Source organism: Papaver somniferum, chromosome 10 (genome assembly GCF_003573695.1).
Source record: "Papaver somniferum cultivar HN1 chromosome 10, ASM357369v1, whole genome shotgun sequence".
Taxonomy (NCBI): Eukaryota; Viridiplantae; Streptophyta; class Magnoliopsida; order Ranunculales; family Papaveraceae; genus Papaver; species Papaver somniferum.
Genome location: NC_039367.1, coordinates 9683625 through 9705847, shown reverse-complemented (window position 1 = coordinate 9705847; position 22223 = coordinate 9683625). Strand labels below are relative to the sequence as shown.

At 35.9% G+C, this 22223-nt stretch overlaps 1 protein-coding gene across 1 annotated transcript; it reads left to right on the top strand.

Moving 5' to 3' along the window:
• The first annotated feature begins 8106 nt into the window (after window positions 1-8106).
• On the top strand, window positions 8107-10099 carry LOC113315314. The gene is made up of 5 exons (XM_026563608.1): window positions 8107-8210; window positions 8298-8502; window positions 8603-8962; window positions 9179-9186; window positions 10000-10099. The coding sequence occupies exons 1-5, from the start codon at window positions 8107-8109 to the stop codon at window positions 10097-10099; spliced, it is 777 nt and encodes a 258-aa protein (XP_026419393.1).
• The last annotated feature ends 12124 nt before the right edge of the window (window positions 10100-22223 follow it).

Sequence of the window (22223 nt, the reverse complement as noted above, 5' to 3'; positions counted from 1 at the left end):
TTTAGCTTTAAGCTTTTTGTTCCCAAGTCCTTAGTATTCCACTTCGAACCTGTAAATCAAAGACACAAAAAGAAACGTAAAAAAGGAACAAATAATAGTAAAAAAAAAATAAAAAAAATAATAAAAACCTAAAAATTCTACCTAAGCACAAATCCGCGTCGGCGGCGCCAAAATGATTAAAGATTTTTCGTGGTTGTAGTAATGAGGTTCAAACTCTCGGACTTGTGAAGATTAAATTTAAAGATTTAATAAAATTATATACAAAATTATTAACAATGGGTGCGAGAGGTAACCAAGACACTAGATTCCACTATTATGCAAAATTGAATGATAAATATTTCAAAACTCTATTCAACTCTTAAGTCCTTTTTTATCTTTAATTCACTATCAATCATACAGATTCTCAAACATTATTTGCAAACCTTAAGCATAGATTATCAAGAGATTAAACCAAGCATAACCTATTAAACTGAATAACAAATAATTAAGAAAATCATTCAAACAATTTAAAACTCTGCAAAAAGCAGCGATTAGGTGAATTATATAATTAAATGAAATAGTTACCCATTTATATTGCATGAATAGCTTCCTCCATTGCCTTGGTTACGAGGGAATTAGCTCATCATAGTATAAATGCTCTCAAAATAATTTATTATGGCTCAAAAATGGTTTACAAATGATGAGAAGAAGAGAAAATGGTGTAAACTGTAATCTGCGACGCACAAAAAGCGTCACAGAATGAACGATAAATGACAAGTGCTGCTGATGTTGAGACTGCAATGCGACCCCCGGTGTGCGTCTCAGACACTGTTGATTAACGACTGCTTACGCTAGTCTGTTCTTCGTGTTCTTGGTGTTCTTCATCAGCAGCAGCAGCAGAAACAGAGTTTGATCAACTCGTGATTTCTTGCTCCTGAGCTATCCTCTCGACCTCCAACTCTCGAAAACCTCTCTGTAGCACATTAGGAACATATTTATACGTAATTGAACCATTGAATCTCCTCCATTAACTCCAAATAATCTTCATTTACTCGGCCATTGAAGAAAAATATTTCGGAATATTTTCTTCCCTGAATTATCTCTATACGCGTCTGGAGCTGTAAATGGTGAGTAGATTTTCTTTGTTTATCTCAAACACACTTCAGAATATAGCCAAGCCCCATCCAAACACGAGCAGCACACTTCCAACTCATCAAAACCCCGTGAAATATTTTCCATGCACGCGTCTGCTCTGATTTCATCTGATGGATTTTCCAGCCAAATTTGATCGCATCCAACACCCATATCCTTCCTGTCTAGCCCAGCAGAAGATACCCAATGAGTTTCAGCCATTGAATCGGCCTGAAACTCCTTCAAAAATCGATTGGCAAATATGCCAGTAAATAACCAAATTTTCCTGCCAATTTTGGAATTTGAATTTTGGAAGAAAACTGGCCTCCCCCTAATCCAGTTCTGGTGTCCCTTTAGCAATTGGGGCTGAAATAGTAATTTTTGGGTGGAAATAGTAATTTTTCTTGGTTCCTCCGGGACATTTCTGTGACGTTTCCAGTGCATTTCTGGGGTTCCTTTAATACTTTATCTTGGGGGTGGAAAACACCACTTTTTGAGCCCATTTCGCCGCAAGGGCTTATTTCTCTAAAATTTCCTACAAGAACACAAAATAACACAATAAGTACTTAATCGAGTCTAACAATACAGAATATTGAGAACAAAATAGACACATAAATGCGTCTATCACCCCTTAGGAAAATTAGCTAAGGAAACTGATAAAATTTCTGATGATGCCAACTCAGTTCCTGAGAGGTCTGATTCTGTGCCTAGAGCCCCATTTCCTTAGCTATTAGTACTAACAAAGAAGGAATCGAACTTTAATGACATATTGGAGGTTTTTAAGCAAGTTACCATAAACCTTCCTTTATTAAATGCAATTAGGCAAATTCCTTCTTATGCCAAGTTCCTTAAGGATATGTGTATGCGAAAGCGAAAACTTAGCATCCATAAGAAAGCCTTTTTAGCTAGTCATGTAAGTTCAATTATTCAAAACACTACAACTCCAAAGTACAAAGACCCAGGTTCCCCTACCATTGCTTGTACAATAGGTAAACACCGGGTAGAAAAATATTTACTTGACTTAGGAGCCAGTGTGAACCTACTTCCGTACCATGTGTACTTACAGCTAGGACTTGGTGAAATGAAACCTACTCAGATAACACTGCAGTTAGATGATAGGTCTGTTAAAATTCCTCGAGGTGTTATTGAGGTTGTCCTTATTGAGGTCGACAAGTTTATTTATCCAGTGGATTTCGTGGTCCTAGATACTCAACCTGTCCCTGACCCAGAGAACCAGATACCTGTGATTTTAGGTCGCCCGTTTTTAGCTACGTCGAATGCGATCATTAACTGTCGAAATGGTGTGATGAATTTATCTTTTGGTAAATATGACTATAGAGATAAACATTTTTAATGTCAGTAAGCTACCTTATGAGCTAGAATCACATGTGTTGAAGAGGTGAACATGATAGAAGCCTTAGTTCAGAAGTCATTACCAAATATTTTATTTGAAGACCCATTAGAAAGTTGTCTATCCCATTTTGGTTTAGATTTTGATTACGATAGCACTATTGAACAAGTGAATGCTCTATTAGATTATACCCTTGTGTTAGACACTGATAGATGGAAAGCTAGGTTCGAACCGTTACCAGTTTCTGAGACTACCCTAATTCCTTCTTTAGAAGAGCCCTCAAAGTTGGACCTTAAACCACTACCCGATACTCTATAGTATGTGTTTTTAGGCCCATCTGAGACTTTAACTGTGATTGTAGCTTCCGATTTGGATAGTGATCAGGAGAGTAGGATAGTAAAAGTACTTCAAGACAATAAGGAAGCTTTAGGGTGGACTATAGCATACATTAAGGGTATAAGTCCTACTGTGTGTATGCATCAGATTCATTTAGAGGAAGACTCCAAACCTTCTAGGGAGATGCAAAGTCGACTGAACCCTAACATGAAATAGGTAGTTCGAAAAGAGGTGTTTAAGTTGTTAGATGCGGGTATTATTTACCCAATTTCAGACAGTAAGTGGGTCAGCCCCGTTCAGGTTGTTCCCAAGAAATCTGGTATTACTATAGTCCAGAATAATAACAATGAGTTAATCCCGACCCGAATGACCACGGGTTGGCGTGTTTGTATTGACTATAGGAAATTGAACAAGGTCACTAGGAAGGACCACTTTCCCCTTCCCTTCATCGACCAGATGCTAGAGAGATTAGCTGGACATAGTCACTACTGCTTTTTAGATGGCTACTCTGGATATAATCAGATCGTTACCGCCCCCATAGTCCAGGCACCCAACTGGAACCTACCCTTTGAGATCATGTGTGATGCTTCAGATTATGCTATTGGTGTTGTGCTAGGTCAGCGAGAAAACAAATTACTCCATGTGATTTACTATGCTATCAAAACTCTGAATGATGCCCAAATGAACTATACAACTACCGAGAAGGAATTGCTAGCCATCGTGTTTTCCTTGGATAAGTTTAGATCCTATTTATTAGGTTCTAAGATCGTAATCTATACTGATCATGCTGCTTTGAAATACCTTTTGTCTAAGAAGGATACCAAACCTAGATTGATTATATGGATCCTTTTGTTACAAGAATTTTGTCCAGACATTAGAGACAAAAAGGGTGCAGAAAATGTGGTAGCAGACCACTTGTCTAGGCTAGTTGTTAGTTCCCCTAATAATTCCCTTCCTATAAGGGATAGTTTTCCTGATGAACAATTGTTCTCTGTTTCCCAATCACATTGGTATGCAAATATATTAAATTATCTTGTTACTGGTCGAATGCCTCAACATTGGTGTAAGCAAGATCGTTCTAGGTTTTTAGCCGATGTTAAGCATTTATTTTGGGACGATCCTTATCTGTTTAAGTATTGTCCGGACCAGATTATTAGGAGATGTGTATCTGAGAGTGACCAGTCTAGTATTATCTCCTTTTGTCATGAACATGCATGTGGGGGTCATTTTAGTGCTAAGAAGACTGCTGCTAAGATTTTGCAGTGTGGATTTTACTGGCCTTCGTTGTTTAAAGATTCACATAGTCATTGTGTTTCTTGTGAGCGTTGCCAGAAGTTAGGAACCATTTCCCTTAGAAATATGATGCCTTTGAACCCTATTTTAGTGATTGAGGTCTTTGATGTGTGGGGCATTGATTTTATGGGTCCATTTCCTATTTCGTTTGGTTATCTTTACATACTTGTCGCTGTAGACTATGTGTCTAAGTGGGTTGAGGCGGTTCCATGTAAAAAAAATGACCATAGGGTCGTAGTCCAGTTTTTGAAAGAGAATATACTTACACGTTTTGGTACGCCACGAGATATAATTAGTGATGGAGGTTCACACTTTTGTAATAGACCGTTTGCTCTTTTAATGAAAGAATACGGTATTACCCATAAAGTATCAACCCCATATCACCCTTAGACTAGTGGTCAGGTAGAGGTTTCCAATAGGGAAATTAAACATATTCTAGAGAAAACAGTTAATCCAAATAGGAAAGACTGGTCGTCGAGGATTACTGATGCCTTATGGGCTTACCGTACTGCGTTTAAGACACCCATTGGAATGTCACCTTATCATTTAGTATTTGGCAAGGCATGTCACTTGCCTGTTGAGTTAGAGCATCGAGCTTATTGGTCTATTAAGAACTTAAAATTTTCACTTGACAAGGCAGGAGCTCAAAGAAAGCTCCGGCTCAATGAGTTGGACGAGATTCGTAGAGATGCATACGATAGTGCTAAGGAGTATAAGAACAAAATGAAACTTGTGCATGATAGGAATATTTTACGAAGGTCATTTTCTCCAGGTTAAAAAGTTCTTATATATGACACTCGGTTGCATCTATTCCCCGGGAAGTTGCGCTCTCGATGGACCGGTCCTTTTGTGGTCCGTACTGTTTTTTCTCATGGCGCTGTTGAGATTGAGACACCATATGGTAGTAGTTCTTCGAAGGTTAACGGTCATCGATTGAAGCCCTTTATAGAGCCTTTTCCTACAGGTGATGTTGAGGAGGTCCCTCTGGAGGACCTTGTTTACCTTGATTGACAATCGAGGCGATTTTGTATGTTGTATATTATTTTTGTAGGTTTTTTTGGTTACACTTCACCCAGGTACTATCTTTCCGACTTCTCTCTTTACTATTTCCTCATGTTACTTATACTTTTGGTACTGTTCTTTAATTAGAAACATTGAGGACAATGTTAGATTTAAGTTTGGGGGTGGGGTAGAACTTTTTGAGTTTTTGTTACCTTTTCGTTGCAATAAATAAACTCCAGAGCCTAGAAATTTATCCTTATTAAGGATGGCACTACCCAATCTAAGTGGATGGAAGCATTTTGGTTGTAGGAGTTGAGGGACCAATCTGATTAGATGGAAACATCTAAAGAGTCTATTCATAAAAGCACAGAGCTCAGGTGTTAGAAATAACATGGTAGTTTCACCATGTCTCGTTGAGTCCTTTTCACTTTTATTCTTATTTTTATTTTTTCTTTTTAAAATATGTTTCTCTAAGTGATTAGGTGGGGCTCACGATTCAAGTTGTTAGCATTGCTAGGGTGAAATAGAGTGATTCAGATAGCCATAAAAAAATTAAAAAAAAATGTTGAAAAGAAGAAGAAAAAAATAGAGAAATTGAGACCAGACCATCAGACCAACTGGAATAAATTCAATAAAGTCGACCACTGGAACCCTTGTATATGCCAGTTGTGTTGACCTAGAGTTAGGATTATCGACCACTGGTACTCTTGTATATGCCAGTGTGTTGATATTAGTCATACCGGTATCTCAGTCCATTAAGATAGGTTCATTATGGCAGTGGCCTTCAGACAGATATGAGAAACACCGTTCACCTTAGTCAACATCAAAACCATATATGTTTTTCTATATCCATCTTCTTAATCTATCCATGTGATTTGTGTGATCCTGAGTTTGGATGCGACTATCTAAGTAGAGCTCTGTCACTTTATATGAATTTTAGTATGCTTGAGTGCGAACTCGTGTACAACAATTGGAATTTCGCATCAGGGTACTTCCTCTTGTAGTCAATAAGTATGTCAACCAAGGAGATTCTTTAGTGCCTTCCAAGGTTCTGTGCAGATAGCTAGGGTCTGGAGTATAAGTATTTTGTGGGTATACCTCTGGTAAGCCCTCCAGAGACAACACTCCGCCATTAGAGACACCTATGGGTTTAAAGGCTTATTGCATACGCTAAATGAAATCGACGATGCCTGCGACTATGAGTTAGGATTTTATTTCTATTTTATTTTTGCTTGAGGACTAGCAAATAATAGGTTTGGGGGTATTTGATAGACACATTTTTGTGTCCGATTTGTCTCGATTCTATATATTGTTAGGGCTCATTTTTGTACTTATTATGGTGTTTTATTTATTTGTAGGTATTTTTGGCCAATAAACATTTTTGGAAAAAATTGGCTCGGAAAGTTGTCGGAAAACACCCGGAGGATACTTACTATTCGAACCCCCAGTTTGGATAAGGGACACTCCAATTTATAAGGGGCATTCATCGCTATCTGCACCCCATAACTACTATTTGCACCCACGGCTATCGGTACCCCAGGAGTGGATAAGGGGCAGCATCTTCTATCGTTGAAACCAAAAATGGCGGGAAAGTTGATTCTCGTCTGCAACAATTTCCCGATCGATTTTTAGGTAGATTTTAGCAGAGATCCATGGGCTTTGGTTAGTAATAGTATGTCATGATGAAACAGGCTTGGCACTCGGGTTTAAAGTCGAAAGAAAAGTCACGTAGTTTCTATACAGGGAGAGTTACGGGATTTGTTTGAAGGAAGAATATCTCGGTCTGATTAAGTTGCGTGTGAAGAATATGTGTTGTTGATTTGATTCTATCTTTGGGAAGAGTCCAGGAAAAAGCAAAGTAGCCACGTAGGAGGAAAAAGAAGAGTTTTCATCAGTTGGATTCAAACAGGGAAGAATATCTTATTTACGGAAACATGGGAGTAATCTTGGTCATGTTCGAATTAATATGGAAGTTATATGCATTATCAACCGAGGATTTTGCTTGTGGAGGCATAATAGGAGAGTTTGAATGAATCTGGAAACGCGTATGAGAAAAGAAAGGGAGATATTGCCGTCACTTGGAGTAAAAGAAAAAGAGAAGAAATCTCGAGTATTTCTGGAGATTTAATCGAGTTGTGGCCTATAAAAGGAGAGAGGATAAGTCATATAAGGGGTACGAATCCTTTCATAGAATTTTATAACACCACAGAGCTCCAGAGATCGAGTTGCAGGAAAATACCTTATTCTGCTGCTGCTGTTGAAGAGGAAGAACACGAAAAACATTGACGCACAAGCAACTGTCGCAGCAAACTATCGTTGTTTCACAGCAATACCTATGTGTCGTTCAGCACAGATGTTGCATTAGGTCTTTAACTATTATTTCTCCCTGTAACAGTGATTCTGCAACACCAGCAAACTGTTGCGAATCGTCTGTATTATCACTTTTCATCTTTTTAATCATCTTTTGAGCCATAAACAATTATTTTGAGATCTTGATTAATATGAGGAGCTAAACCCCATTGCTGAGGCGATAGAGGAAGCTATTTTTCCAACAAAAAGCGGTACAATCTATTTTATTTAACTTATTGCAATTATTATTATGATTATTTGCCTTGAACTATTATTGAATATGATTTTTATTTGAGTGATTGTGATCTATTTTGATGGAGTATGCTTAGTTTGTAGACTCTTGATGCTTCATAGTTGGTATTTACAATTATTACTTTTGAAAATATATTAGTTGCAATATTTTAGAATCAAATTAAACGAGAAAATTGCATGAATATAAATATTTGGACCAAATCACTTTGAACTTGAAAAATAGTGGAATATTAGCCTCAGTGTTCTTTTAATATTGATACCAACTTTGTCGGTGTTTGTTACAATTATTAGCGAGTTTTCTATTTAGTTTTGAATTTAAGTCTAAAGGTATCCTTCACAAGTTCGAGAATCGAATCACTTTTTATCACTATCTATAAATCACATCATCTGGTATCTTGAAGAGTACATCTGTTATGGAGTTAAATTCTATTATACATGTCAACAGTGGTGATAAGTGTTTATTCTGGAAAGACAAATGGATAAATGGACAATCATTGAAGACTCTTTTCCCTGCACTGTATAAAATAAGTAGAAAGAAAGATGCTACAATACAAGACTTATTGGAAATTTCTAATACAAATACATGGAACTTGGATTTTTGCAGGAACTTGAAGGAGTCTGAAGTGGAAGATGTTGCACATTTATTAAACTTATCGCCAATTATCAATACTAATAATGGCCCTGATCAAAGAGTTTGGCTGGCAGGCAATCATGGATTTCCCGTGGCAGAATGTTGTAAAGCACTTGAAGATGAAGGTTTGATTATGTTCCCTTATAAGTCTATGTGGAATCCAAGAATTCCACAGAAGGTGATTTTCTTCATATGGATATTATGTTATAATGCAGCTCAAACATTAGACTCTTATAGGAACTCTATTGTGGTTAATGGTTGCTTGCTTTGTAAAAAAGGCAGCTGAATCAAATCAGCACATTTTCTTGCACTGTGAAACTACAAGGTCAGTCTGGCATTATTTTTTAAGTTATTACAAGTTGCAGTGGGTGTTTCAAGATTGTGTTAGGAATACTATTTGGAAATGGAGAAGGAAGAAAGGTGCTGCAAGGTCTATTAAGAAAAAGATTTGGGATATGTATCCATTTGCAATTTGGTGGGCAGGATGGATTGAGAGAAATGATAGATTGTTCGATGACAGATACAATCCTTTAGACTCGATCATTGATAGTGTCAAGGTGTTCATGTTTAACTGGTGTGTGGGAACTGACATTTTTCAGGGATACCCTTTAAACACAGTTTTGCAAAATTTGGAAGATGTAATGACATATTTATGTTTTGGTTTTTCTTTACTTTATGAGATCTATTGTAATTGAGCTTTCTTTGTTTCCTTTTGGTCTCAATTCTCACCATCTTGGTGGTTAAGTGAGCTTTTTCAATATATTTTACATTTTTGAGTAAAAAGAAAAAAGAAAAATGACATCAAATGAGAGAGTTCAATTTTGAATTTGTGCTTAATTGTTATATTTTTGTAGGCAGTGCGGTTGTGGAATTATAGGAAATAATTGTACCTTTATCTCTCATTGATGAGGACACTGAGGTAAAACTTGGTGGAACCATCTTAAAAAATTGGTATGTTATCTTTAGTATCAATAACTCTTTTATGTAACTCATCACCTTTGCCAATTTTTTGACGAACAAGGGGAGAATCATTTAGTAGTATTCTACAATAACATATGTAAAGGGGAAATTATCATTTCGGTCCTTTTTTAGGTGGTTCCAAGACTATTTGGTCCAACGGGAAAAGGTGTTTCCTGTTTGGTCTATAATTATTTGAAAATATAAAATGAACAATAATACCCTTCTGTTCTATTAACATTAATTTCTGTAACATTTTTATTTCCATAATTATCTGAGTATATGTTCTCTGATGAACTCCGAACTTCCTACTTATTTTCTTGTAGGAGTTTATTATGTTTGATGAACTACCAGGTGTTGGTTATGCTTTTTATAGATTCGAGATCATTCTAAAAAATGAACATACAACAAAAAATCCATTATTATGGACAAAAATCAGAGTTTATTCGTTCAAGTAAACACCTAATCAAAATAGATTATTTGGTTTTTGGTACTTAGGTTTTGGCCAAAACCTGGATTCGGTCTAACATTTGTCCAGCCTCAGCGTTTGGTCTAAAGACCAACGTTGACCTGCTTTGACCAGGTTAGATATTAACTTCTGTTTATTAATTATTAATAAATTCATATAAAATTAAACTGTGAAAGGAGAATACAATAATACCCTTCAATTTATTAACATTTACAAGCATAACCTTCATCTTTTCTTCATTCTTTGAAGATATCACCGATTCTCTGAAGATATCACCGATGCAGGAAAGCAACAGAAGGACGAATCTTTGGAGGATGAGGATAAATCAGATGATGACGCTGGAGCCTAGTTAGCAATTCGGGATTCGGAAAACGTACGGAACGGCATACGTACGAGTATTATACGGTTTTGTAAAATCCAGATTCGGTCCAAAATTCGGTCAATGGGACGTGATTCGTCAGTAATTCGGAACGACATACGCACGTGTATAATTCGATTTATAAATGTGAGTTCGGCTCTGAAAATTCGGTATCTATATATAACAAATAATTTGTATTTATAAGGTCATAGACCAATTTTTATGCATATGTGTGAGTTATTTAAGGAAAAACTAAACTTAATATGATGATATTAATAATATATACAACATTAGTTATCCAAGAGGACGTCGTATGGTGGTTTAGATGCTTGGTTAGTGAGTTTGAGATCTCTCTCACCTTCACCTTCAAATCTTTTCAGTCGTTTTTATTTCATAAAAATTATAACACGTCTAATATTCGGTCGTGTATGTTCGGGAGGCAGTAAATCCCAAAAAATGGAATCTTTGAATAGTAAAAGCTAAAGAATTTATGGCGAATTAAGCGGACGTATCATTCGGGATACGTAAAATTCGTGAACAATTCGTGAATAACCCGGGAATGCCACATAATACGCGATTTGGGTTCTGAGTTGCCAACGTATGCGAATAAGACGGTAAAATTCGTGATACGGAAAAATTCCCAACTTACCAACTAGGCGCTGGAGAGCCAGAAATTCCAAAACATATATTTGTTCCATCTGGGAACAGGGGGAAGTGAGCAATCATCTTGTGATGGGCAATATTTGATGGTTGAATCTTTTGTTCAGATACTCCCATGTTAACATATTGTTCTAATTCTAGCCCGGTGCTAACCAGAGACGGTTAAAATAGGGGAAGAACCGAATAAGCCACCACCATTAATGACAGCAAGTTTCTTCTTCAACTCAATCCGACCACCACAGACTAGGGATTAAGATTAACACAACACCATCTTCAACTCCCACTGATTTCTCGATATCAGATATTGAATCTGAGTAAAACCCATTCATTATCACAACCACCAGCATCTAATTCCATCGTCACGGCACCACCACTTAATTGACGACAGCAGCGACAATTAGGGCAAACTCCAATTCTTTGATTTAATCAATCAATTTTCTTCCTTGTTCTTTGATTACAAACTACCAGATCCCCATCTTGAAATTTAAGATTAAACCATTCTCTCTTTGCTTATCAGACGCTCAATCCCTCTTGAATCTACTTTGTTCGCCGCCATCTTCAACTCCCCCTGATTTCTCGGCATCAGAACTTGTATATCAGTAGTGAGAACCCATTCATTATCAGAACTTGAATCCGAGTAAAACCCATTCGTTATCACAACCACCTTCAACGTCCCTTCTTTATTTCGCTATTCTATGCAATTTCGACCACCGGACTTTACTAACTCAGTCACTTTCAAACCTTTGCCATTCCCTCTCAACTGAAACCCGTCTCTCCATGGCAGTGACCGCTAGACCTATCGGAACCACACCCTATATACGATAGCTAGAATGGCGACAAACCCTTGTGACGACACTGGTTCATTTTGCTTAGATCTGTTCTCGGTCTGCTGAGAAGAAGGTGGATTAAGTGAACTAATATCTAATTATTTTATCTAAAATGAAGGGTAAGATTGTAAACTTCCCTAAAAATTTGATTCTTTTTATTTTTTATTTTTTCTTTAATTGTTTTATAAACAGAAGTTAATATATAACCTGGTCCACGCAGGTCAACGTCGTTCTTTAGACCAAACGCAAATGCTGGACAAATGTTAGACCAAGCTCTGATTTTGGTCAAAACCCAAGTACCAAAAACCAAATAACCCAATCAAAATCACTAAATCAAGTCTGAAAACAAAGTTCATTCTTTCAAATGAACACCCAATCAAAGTTCATTATTATGAACAAAAAATCAAAGTTCATTTTTTCAAACGAACAGCTAATCAAAGTTCATTATTATAAACAAAAATCAGAGTTCATTCTTTCAAATGAACAACCACTAACAGTTCATTATTATTGAACAAAAATCAGAGTTCATTCGTCAAAAATGAACACCCAATCAAAGTTCATTATTATAAACAGAAATCAGATTTCATTCGTCAAAATAAACATCTATCAAAAACAAACTAATTCAAACTAGAACACAGTTCATTCTTTAAAATGAATACACACGAAAAAACAAAGTTCAATCTTTCGAACGAACACCTAATAATTCAAAATCTAAAAAAGAGTTCATTCTTTAACATGGACACACGACAAAAATCCATAAAAAACAGAGTTCATTCTTTCAAATGAACACTTAATAATTCGAGATCTAAAACAGTGTTCATTCTTTAACATAAACACAAAACAAAAATCAAAGTTCATTTTTTCAAATGAACACCTAATAAAAAGATCTAAAAATAGAATTCATTCTTTAAATCTTCATCATCTCCATCGTCTTCATCATCTTCAACAACAACAACAGTACCAGAAAAGAAGAACACAAAAAATCTTCATCGTTCATCATCATCTTCATTGTCAAAAACCTAGAAAACACGGAAGAAGAAGAATTAGTTTCATCATCGTCTCCATCATCATCGTCATCAACGTTGTCGTCGCCTTCATCATATTCACAAGAAAAAAGAAGAAAAAAAAAGAGAGAGCTAAAGTAGATCTGAAAAGAGAGGAGAGAGAAAACAAATCTGAAAATAATTCCCTTCTCTCTTAATAATTGAGTATATATATATATGGTCCCAAAAGGGTATTTCTTCCACTACCAAAACAAATTACATCATCCATGACGTTGTCCCTGAAAAAATGGGGGTATAGCAACCACACCCAATATTTTTGCTTAGCAATATGTATGGACTAACTCCAATATACTTTCTAGAGAATCAACTAGACAATCAGACTCAATCAAGATAAAAGTATATCAAAGGAGTTAATATCTGAATCTCTCAATTTGATATATACTCAAGCAAATAGAAATCTGCGAGTCTTTATCAAATACTAGAGAGATAACTTGGATGGTACCAAAGACCAATATCCAAGTGTCAATCAATTTAAATCAACAACCAAAGGTTGGATATTCTAATTGATTGAACTAACGCATAACCTGTGATATTTCAATTATAAAGATAACCAATATAATGCGGAAATAGAAATAACACAGACACCAGAATTTTGTTAACGAGGAAACCGCAAATGCAGAAAAATCCGGGACCTAGTCCAAATTGAAAACATACTGTATATTAAGCCGCTATAGACACTAGCCTACTACAAACTAACTTTGGTCTGGACTGTATTTGAACCCCAATCAATCTCACACTGATCCAAGGTACAGTTATGCTCCTACGTCTCTGATCCCAGCAGGATACTACGCACTTGATTCCCTTAGTTAATTTCACCCACAACTAAGAGTTGCTACGACCCAAAGTCGAAGACTTAATAAACAAATTTGTATCACATAGAAAAGTCTATGAATTGATAAATCTGTCTCCACAGAAATACCCACGAGTTTTTGTTCCGTCTTTTGATAAATCAAGGTAAACAGGAACCAACTGATAACCCGGACTTATATTCCCGAAGAACAACCTAGTATTATCAATCACCTCACAATGATCTTAATCGACGCGACGAAAGAAGATATTGTGGAATCACAAACGATGAGACGAAGATGTTTGTGACTATTTTTATATCTTGCTTATCGGAGATATCAATCTCAAGCCAATCTTTGCGATTGTACTCGTACGATAGAAACGGCAAGATCAGATCACACAACTACGAGAAAGTAGTATCGGTCTGGCTTCACAATCCCAATGAAGTCTTTAAGTCGTTAACCTGGTTTGAGAAAAGAAAAACAAAGGTTAAAGGAGAATCGACTTTAGCTTACAACTAGTATCACACGCAAGGTGTGGGGATTAGGTTTCCTAGTTGCTAGAGTTCTCCCTTATATAGTATTTCAAATCAAGGTTTGCAATCAATGTTAGCTTAGTAACAAAGCATTCAATATTCACCGTTAGATGAAAACCTTATTAGATTCAAGTTAATATCTTTCAACCGTTAGATCGAAAACCTAGATTGTTATACACAAATGAAATTCACGTTTCTAGGTTTGTGTAGCCGTACCCAAACATGTAGATTTGTTGGTTCAACAATAGTTAACCAAATGGTTAGTCATATGAGCACTTTCATATCAACCATCTTCTTCTTCACCATAACTAGTTTAAATGACTCAAATGAACTAGTTAGAGAGTTGTTCAATTGCAAGGAAATCATATGTACTACACAAGACTCAATTGAAGCAAAAATTATTTGATTCACTCGAATCGGTTCATGAACTTTATACCCATGGTTTGCAAATAGCATTCCTTAGTTTATATAAACATGAGTTCACAAACAATCATGTTTAGATATAACCTACTCAAGTTTGCGGGCTAGGTTCGCGGACTTAAGTTCCCGGAAGGAGTTTCTCAAACTCCGGCAGATTTTCTCGGGTCGAGAACTTCCGCTAGTTCACGGACTGGGTTCCCAGACTGAGTTTGCGGACTTAGCTCACGCCACTATTCTGGTTCTCTTGATCAACAAAGTTCACAAACTTCGGTTCAAGGAATAAGGACTTATACATATATGTGTTTCCACAATAATGCTTATATCCATCAATGGTTATATAATCTAAACTCTTATTTCAATCATTGAAACATTCTTAGAAGACGTTATATAGTTGTTATTCACAAACTATTTTTCGTCAAAGCAATTTTCAAAGTGATTGAAACATAACATGACTTTCGTCACTAGGTAAAGATGAATTTGGCCAAAATGAAGCTTACCAACACATATTTCAAGAAATAGATAGGCGAGATAGACTCGGCTCGAAATACCAAATGTGTATAATCAAAGTCTATGTAGCAAAACGACTTTTGTCTCAAGATAGGAGATAGAGTAGATAGACTTTTGAGTGAAAGATAAGTTCAAGTCTCCATATACTTTTTTGTCGATGAAGTTCCACCAGTTCCTTGAGTATTTCTTCGTCTTGTATGATGATCCGCTATGGAGTTCTTGAGCTCAACTACACTTTTTATCCTAGTCCGAGACTTATCTATAGTAGACTAGAAATCAAGACTTATAGTTTTGATCACTAACATTGACAAACATGCTTGAGATAGCAACGCATGCGAGTTCGACCGACCAATGCTCTAACAATCTCCTCCTTTGTCAATTTTAGTGACAAAACTATTAATACATATGGAATAAAAAAAAAAGATAAATACATTTTTGAAGCTCCTATTCCACATTACTAATCTTCAACATTACTCGAAATCTTCGTCACTTCCAAGTAGTCCAATGATCCCAAAGGTTGTAAGTTCAGGATCATCGTTGTTGAAAATCCATAGCTATAACAATGAGAAAAAAAAAATTCTCGATCATTGTTATATAGTGTCATAGTATCGTTACACAGTATCAAAGTTCAATTGTATCACAACTTTGACAATAATACTATGGTGATATGTATCACTCCCCCTTAGTCAATACTCCATCTCACATGGAAACCACTCCCCCTTACATAATGATCCGAAAACCATATGTATTTGTAGTGTGAATTACATATTATTCTCCCCCTTTTTGTCAATAAAATTGGCAAAGGTACAAGAACGGGATCCTAATGAAATTTCAAAAAAAAGACATTTCATGACTAAAATAAAGCATATATCAACTTGTTCTTTAGATGCAATCATAAAGCCGAAGCTAAATGCACTCATCAAGGAGTTTAAAGATACAAGATAACCCCTATAATATTCCACAGCCGCACTCTCCATAAAGATATGGCAATTAAGCGCAAGCTCAAAAGAACTCTCCCCCATAAAATTTCATTCCCGAAAGAACAACAAGAGCGACCTTAATTTCAAAAGAAAATAAGGATTTCTTTGGACATAACAAATCACATACGAATATGAATTTGAATCCAAAAGATACTCAATTAAATTAACCAAAAGAGAACTTATGATTAATTTAATCGGAAATGCTCAACATAAGTGAACTTACGGAGACTCAAAAAATACTCAATTAGATTAGTCACAAGAGAACCCATAATTAATCTAATCGGAATACACAACCAAATTAACCACAAAAAGTAATCAATTTAATTGTTATGCTCGACATAAGAGAATCTATGGAGCAATAACTAAGTTAATCATAAGAGATAATCAACTCAGTCAATAGTGCTCAACATAAGAAACTTACGGAGCCTCACAGTAATACATAATAGATTATGGATCAGGGAAGATCAATACTTCGGAATACACAAGGATTCATTCTATTTTTCATCACTATTTGCATAACGATATACAATAGACGTAATCCTAGCAAACAAAAGATTTTAACCTTTCTTCCATCAATAATTGACATAATAGGCTTAACTTTTTTATTTGTCAAAAGTCCATTCATTCTTTTATCAATACATGCATATCGACTTACAAAAGACTTTACTTTTGACAAGCTATGGGATAATCACAGTTCACGGACGCAAACACACATATCCCATAAAAATTGCAATATATAAAACCATAAAGATTAATACTGCAAAAAATCATCTTCCAGACAATTTTTTAGAATTTAAACCAATAAATCTAAATATATGAAGATGAAAATGTTGGACATAGCTATGTGAAATCATAATGAAGGTTATTCCAAACTCTAGTTATTCTTCTAAACAAAATGAAGAAAATAGAAGATTTACTAGGAAAACTAAAATCAACAAGCAAAAAGAAACAGACTCCAGTGCCATGCCTGAACACGAACTAAGATCATATGGACGGTTCAGGATCCTCACGAGTCTTGAGATTTTTAACCTTGTGATTGACAACATCCGTTGCATCTTCACAGAAGAGATTCTCTTTGAGAAGATCATTGATGTGAGATTTTATGAGACCAAGGTTAGAGGTAACCTTTTTCAACTCAATTTTTAACACATCAAGACTTTTCAGAGTATCAACGAGCTGCAGTTTTGACTCCTTAAAGTATTTAAGAAAATCATGAACCACTTCAGCATAGATCATTTCTTTATTCTCAACATCCTCATGAGTATAAGCATAGTAACATGAGGCATTAGGATGATCTTCATATACAAGGGTTCTTTTCTTCCTTCCCTTGGACTCGAAACCAAAACCTTTCTCAAGAAATCCCCTTGCAAAAACACCACAGCGAGATGAAGAAGAAGACATTCTTGATGACCCAGAAAGCAACCTAGAGTATGCGTACGTAACTTAAGTAACTCAATAGGTCGGGTACTTAAATGATTTCTTAAGGAAGGAATTTCTAGGGTTAAACAGTTGACACGTACCAGAAAACGGTTAGCCGTGTGAGTACAACTTGACCCATAAAACATTTTAAAACAGAAAGAAGGAAAACTCTTGCTACATAAAAAAGAAACATAAATGGCTTGATAAATTTCAGAGCTTCAGAGAAGCAATTTAGAGCACAAATGTAGCAGGAAACAAGATTCCAAAGAACACTTCCTTAAGAGAACAAGGAGCAACTTTAGACACAACCAATACTTAAGTAAACAATAGTTTAGCTATGAACGATAAGAAAACAGCTCAACTAAACTGAAACAATTTTGCCAAAAGTATACCTGATTGTTAACACATCTTACTCAACAGAATTTTTATGAGTAAGTTCTTTAACCCTTGTGATTAATTAGCACAAGTATGAGCTTTAAGCTAATTAAATATTTGTGTTTATGATCAAGTCCCTTTTTCCTTCTGAATCTAGAGAGGGATCCCTTTTTATGTGAGAAATTATCATAAAACTTACTGTCATCAAAATACGAGACATAGTTTGAGTTCTTACCCGAAAAATTTTGAATTAAGGAGGATGACAACCTGTTGATAATTTCTTTATAGCCTTAAACTATCTTCTTCAGGTTATTTCTCATGTCATCAATTTTTATTCTTTCTCCTGGGATTTCGTTCACATCCAGGGTAACTTTATTTCCAGGGGAAATGACATGATATTTTCTTATACGATGTTTATTAAGACGTCTGTTCTACTTTTGAGCATTTGAGGAACTCATTGAACTGACCTTCCTGGAAGCATACTCAGGATAAGTACGAAAACCCATTGGTTTAGACATACGAATGTCAATTACACCTTTGAGAATCAAGTCTAGGGTGTGTTGAAGTTGAACCAATGAGCTTTTATTCAACCTAGAGCTTCCCTTTTATATAGCGGAACTCTTTATCTCACAGAAGAGACATACTTTTTGATCACAAGAATGATTAGATATATCGTCTTATTATCATCGTTTGAAGATTTCTTCCTTCCATTTGATGTGCAACATCATTGATTGATGGAGATCCCAGACACATCCGTTTTAATAGGAAGGAATTCCGGTTTTACTTCTGGAACTGTTATATCTTCAATCGAAACAAAAGTAATTGGTATATTAGACTTCTTAGAGAATCCTTGGATAGAAAGTTTACTCAAGCGATGTTCAATTTCCAAAGCATCCTTTTTGAGGGTAGCCTCAAGAGTCATACGTGAAGAATAATCTTTAGTATTTTCTTTGGATTTGCAGTCTCTAATCACGCCAAGAAGAACATTGACATGGTGTTTTCAAACGATTAAATCTATCAGCTTGGATTCTAGCAAAATTTAGAATCAATTTACTCTCTTCAGCTGTTTCCAGTTCATTCAGAGAGATAAACTCTTTTGAAGGGTAATAGGAATAACACATATCGTAGCATGTCTGTCTTGTTTGAACACAAGGTTCGTCTATATTTGAGATTGAAGAATCTTTCTCTTTAATAGAAGTAGACGAGACAAAACTTTTATTTCTGGTAACGCGTTTATCAGAGATACTACCCTTGTCCATGGAGTCATATCGCTACAAACACAGACCTGTAAGGTCTTTAAACGTGTTTGCCTGCTCTGATACCAATTGAAAAAGTGGGGGTATAACAACCACACCCAATATTTCTCTTAACAATCTGTATGTACTAACTCCAATATACTTTCTAGAGAATCAACTAGACAGTCAGACTCAATCTAGATAAAAGTATATCAAAGGAGTTAATATCTCAATCTCTCGATTTGATCTATACTCAAGCAAATAGAAATCTGCGAGTCTTTATCAAATACTAGAGAGATAACTTGGATGGTACCAAAGACCAATATCCAAGTGTCAATCAATTTAAATCAACAACCAAAGGTTGGATATTCTAATTGATTGAACTAACGCATAACCTGTGATATTTCAATTATAAAGATAACCAATATAATGCGGAAATAGAAATAACATAGACACCAGAATTTTGTTAACGAGGAAACTGCAAATGCCGAAAAACCCCGGGACCTAGTCCAGATTGAACACACATTGTATTAAGCCGCTACAGACACCAGCCTACTACAAAATAACTTCGGTCTGGACTGTAGTTGAACCCCAATCAATCTCACATCGATCCAAGGTACAGTTATGCTCATACGTCTCTGATCCCAGCAAGATACTACGCACTTGATTCCCTTAACTGATCTTACCCACAACTAAGAGTTGCTACGACCCAAAGTCGAAGACTTAATAAACAAATCTGTATCACACAGAAAAGTCTATGAATTGAATAAATCTGTCTCCCATAGAAATACCCAAGAGTTTTTGTTCCGTCTTTTGATAAATCAAGGTGAACAAGAACCAATTGATAACTCGGACTTGTATTCCCGAAGAACAGCCTAGTATTATCAATCACCTCACAATAATCTTAATCGAAGCGACGAAAGAAGATATTTTGGAATCACATACGATGAGACGAAGATGTTTGTGACTACTTTTATATCTTGGCTATTGGAGATATCAATCTCAATCCATTCTTTGCGATTGTACTCGTAAGATAAAAACAACAAGATCAGATCACACAACTACGAGAAAGTAGTATCGGTCTGGCTTCACAATCCCAATGAAGTCTTTAAGTCGTTAACCTGGTTTGAGAAAAGAAAACCAAAGGTTAAAGGAGAACAGACCCTAGCTTACAACTAGTATCACACGCGAGGTGTGGGGATTAGGTTTCCCAGTTGCTAGTGTTCTCCCTTATATAGTCTTCAATTCAGGGTTTGCAATCAATGTTAGCTTAGTAACAAAGCATTCAATATTCACCGTTAGATGAAAACCTGATTAGATTCAAGTTAATATCTTTCAACCATTAGATCGAAAACCTAGCTTGTTACACACAAATGAAATGCACGTTTCCAGGTTTGTGTAACCGTACCCAAACATGTACATTTGTTGGTTCAACAATAGTTAACCAAATGGTTATCCATATGAGCACTTTCATATCAACCATCTTCACCATAAATAGTTCAAATGACTCAAATGAACTAGTTAGAGAGTTGTTCAATTGCAAGGAAATCTTATGTACTACACAAGACACAACTGAAGCAAAAACGATTTGATTCACTCGAATCGGTTCATGAACTTTATACCCACGGTTTTCAAATAGAATTCCTTAGTTTATATAAACATGAGTTCACAAACAATCGTTTTTAGATATAACCTACTCAAGTTTGCGGACTAGGTTCGCGGACTTAAGTTCCTGGAAGGAGTTCTCAAACTCTGGCATATTTTCTCGGGTCGAGAACTTCTGCCTGTTCGCGGACTGGGTTCGCGGACTGAGTTCGCGGAATTAGCTCACGCCACTATTCCGGTTCTCTTGATCAACAAAGTTCGCAAACTTCGGTTCAAGGAATAAGGACTTATACATATATGTGTTTCCACAACAATGCTTATATCCATCAATGGTTATATAATCTAACCTCTCATTTCAATCATTGAAACATTCTTAGAGGAATTTATATAGTTGTTATTCACAAACTATTTTTCGTCAAAGTAATTTTCAAAGTGATTGAAACATAACATGACTTCCGTCACTAGGTAAAGATGAAATTGGCCAAAACGAAAGCTTACCAACACATATTTCGAGAAATAGATAGGCGAGATAAACTCGGCTCGAAATACCAAATGTGTATAATCAAAGTCTATATAGAAAAATGACTTTTTTCTCAAGATAGGAGATAGAGTAGATAGACTTTTGAGTGATAGATAAGTTCAAGTCTCCGCATACCTTTTTGTCGATGAAGTTCCAGCAGTTCCTTGAGTACTTCCTCGTCTTGTATGATGATCCACCATGGAGTTCTTGAGCTCAACTACACTTTCTATCCTAGTCCGAGACTTATCTATACTAGACTAGAAATCAAGACTTATATTTTTGATCACTAACATTTACAAACATGCTTGAGATAGAAACGCATGCGAGTTCGACCGAGTAATGCTTTAACAGTCCCACGCAGGTATTGTCCACCGTAGGACCAAACAATAGTATATATTTTAAAAAAGGCCCAAACAGACAATTGACTAGGTCAACATGACCAAACTCACTTTGTTATATTATTTTTATGACTATATGGTAGTTTCTACTAATGTAAAGAGGGGTGAAATGCATGTTGTAGGTTTCTACCTATTATGCAAAAGAGACAAGTAAGGACAAAAGGGGAGAACATATTCACCGTAGTATTGCTTCAAAGTTTTTTATAATTGGACCTTAAGGTAGGTAAAAATATTACACAATGAAATAACAAGCAACACCGTTTGAGTAGATTGACTTTGTCATTCTAGAAAAGCTCTAATTGAGTATTCTCATAATTTGTTATCACTATGGATCTTCAACAACAAAGGTGTTGAAACGATCACATGTAGAACCATAGAAGAACTTCAAGAACAAAGAATTCGAGACGATGTTGAAGATTCAAGAAAATCAAGCATGATGGATTGCCCAAGCAACAATGCATATTGTCTAAGGATATTAGGAGTGTTTCAAATTTTGTGAATGAGAGATTTTAGAACTGTTTGGAGTAGTACGCATACCTAGTACGCGTACCTAGTCGATTTGAAACTCGGCGAACTGTAGAGGTACGCATACCCAGTATGCATACCCCTTGGATCTGAGTTTGGGAATGGGGAGAGGTATGTACGCGGTATGCGTACTCCTTGGATATGACTTCGCTACTCGGAACGCATAGCCTGTCTTCGTGAATTTCCCATACATGTGGACACCCAGATGCATACCTATCCAGTTCAAGTTAAAAGAGGGACGTAAACTTTTTTCTAACTA

Coding starts and splice junctions, on each gene's coding strand:
- LOC113315314 (XM_026563608.1), top strand. CDS start 8,107: ATGGAGTTAAATTCTATTATACATGTCAACAGTGGTGATAAGTGTTTA. Junction 8,211..8,297: donor AAGACTCTTTTCCCTGCACT/GTATAAAATAAG, acceptor GGATTTTTGCAG/GAACTTGAAGGAGTCTGAAG. Junction 8,503..8,602: donor ATCCAAGAATTCCACAGAAG/GTGATTTTCTTC, acceptor TTTGTAAAAAAG/GCAGCTGAATCAAATCAGCA.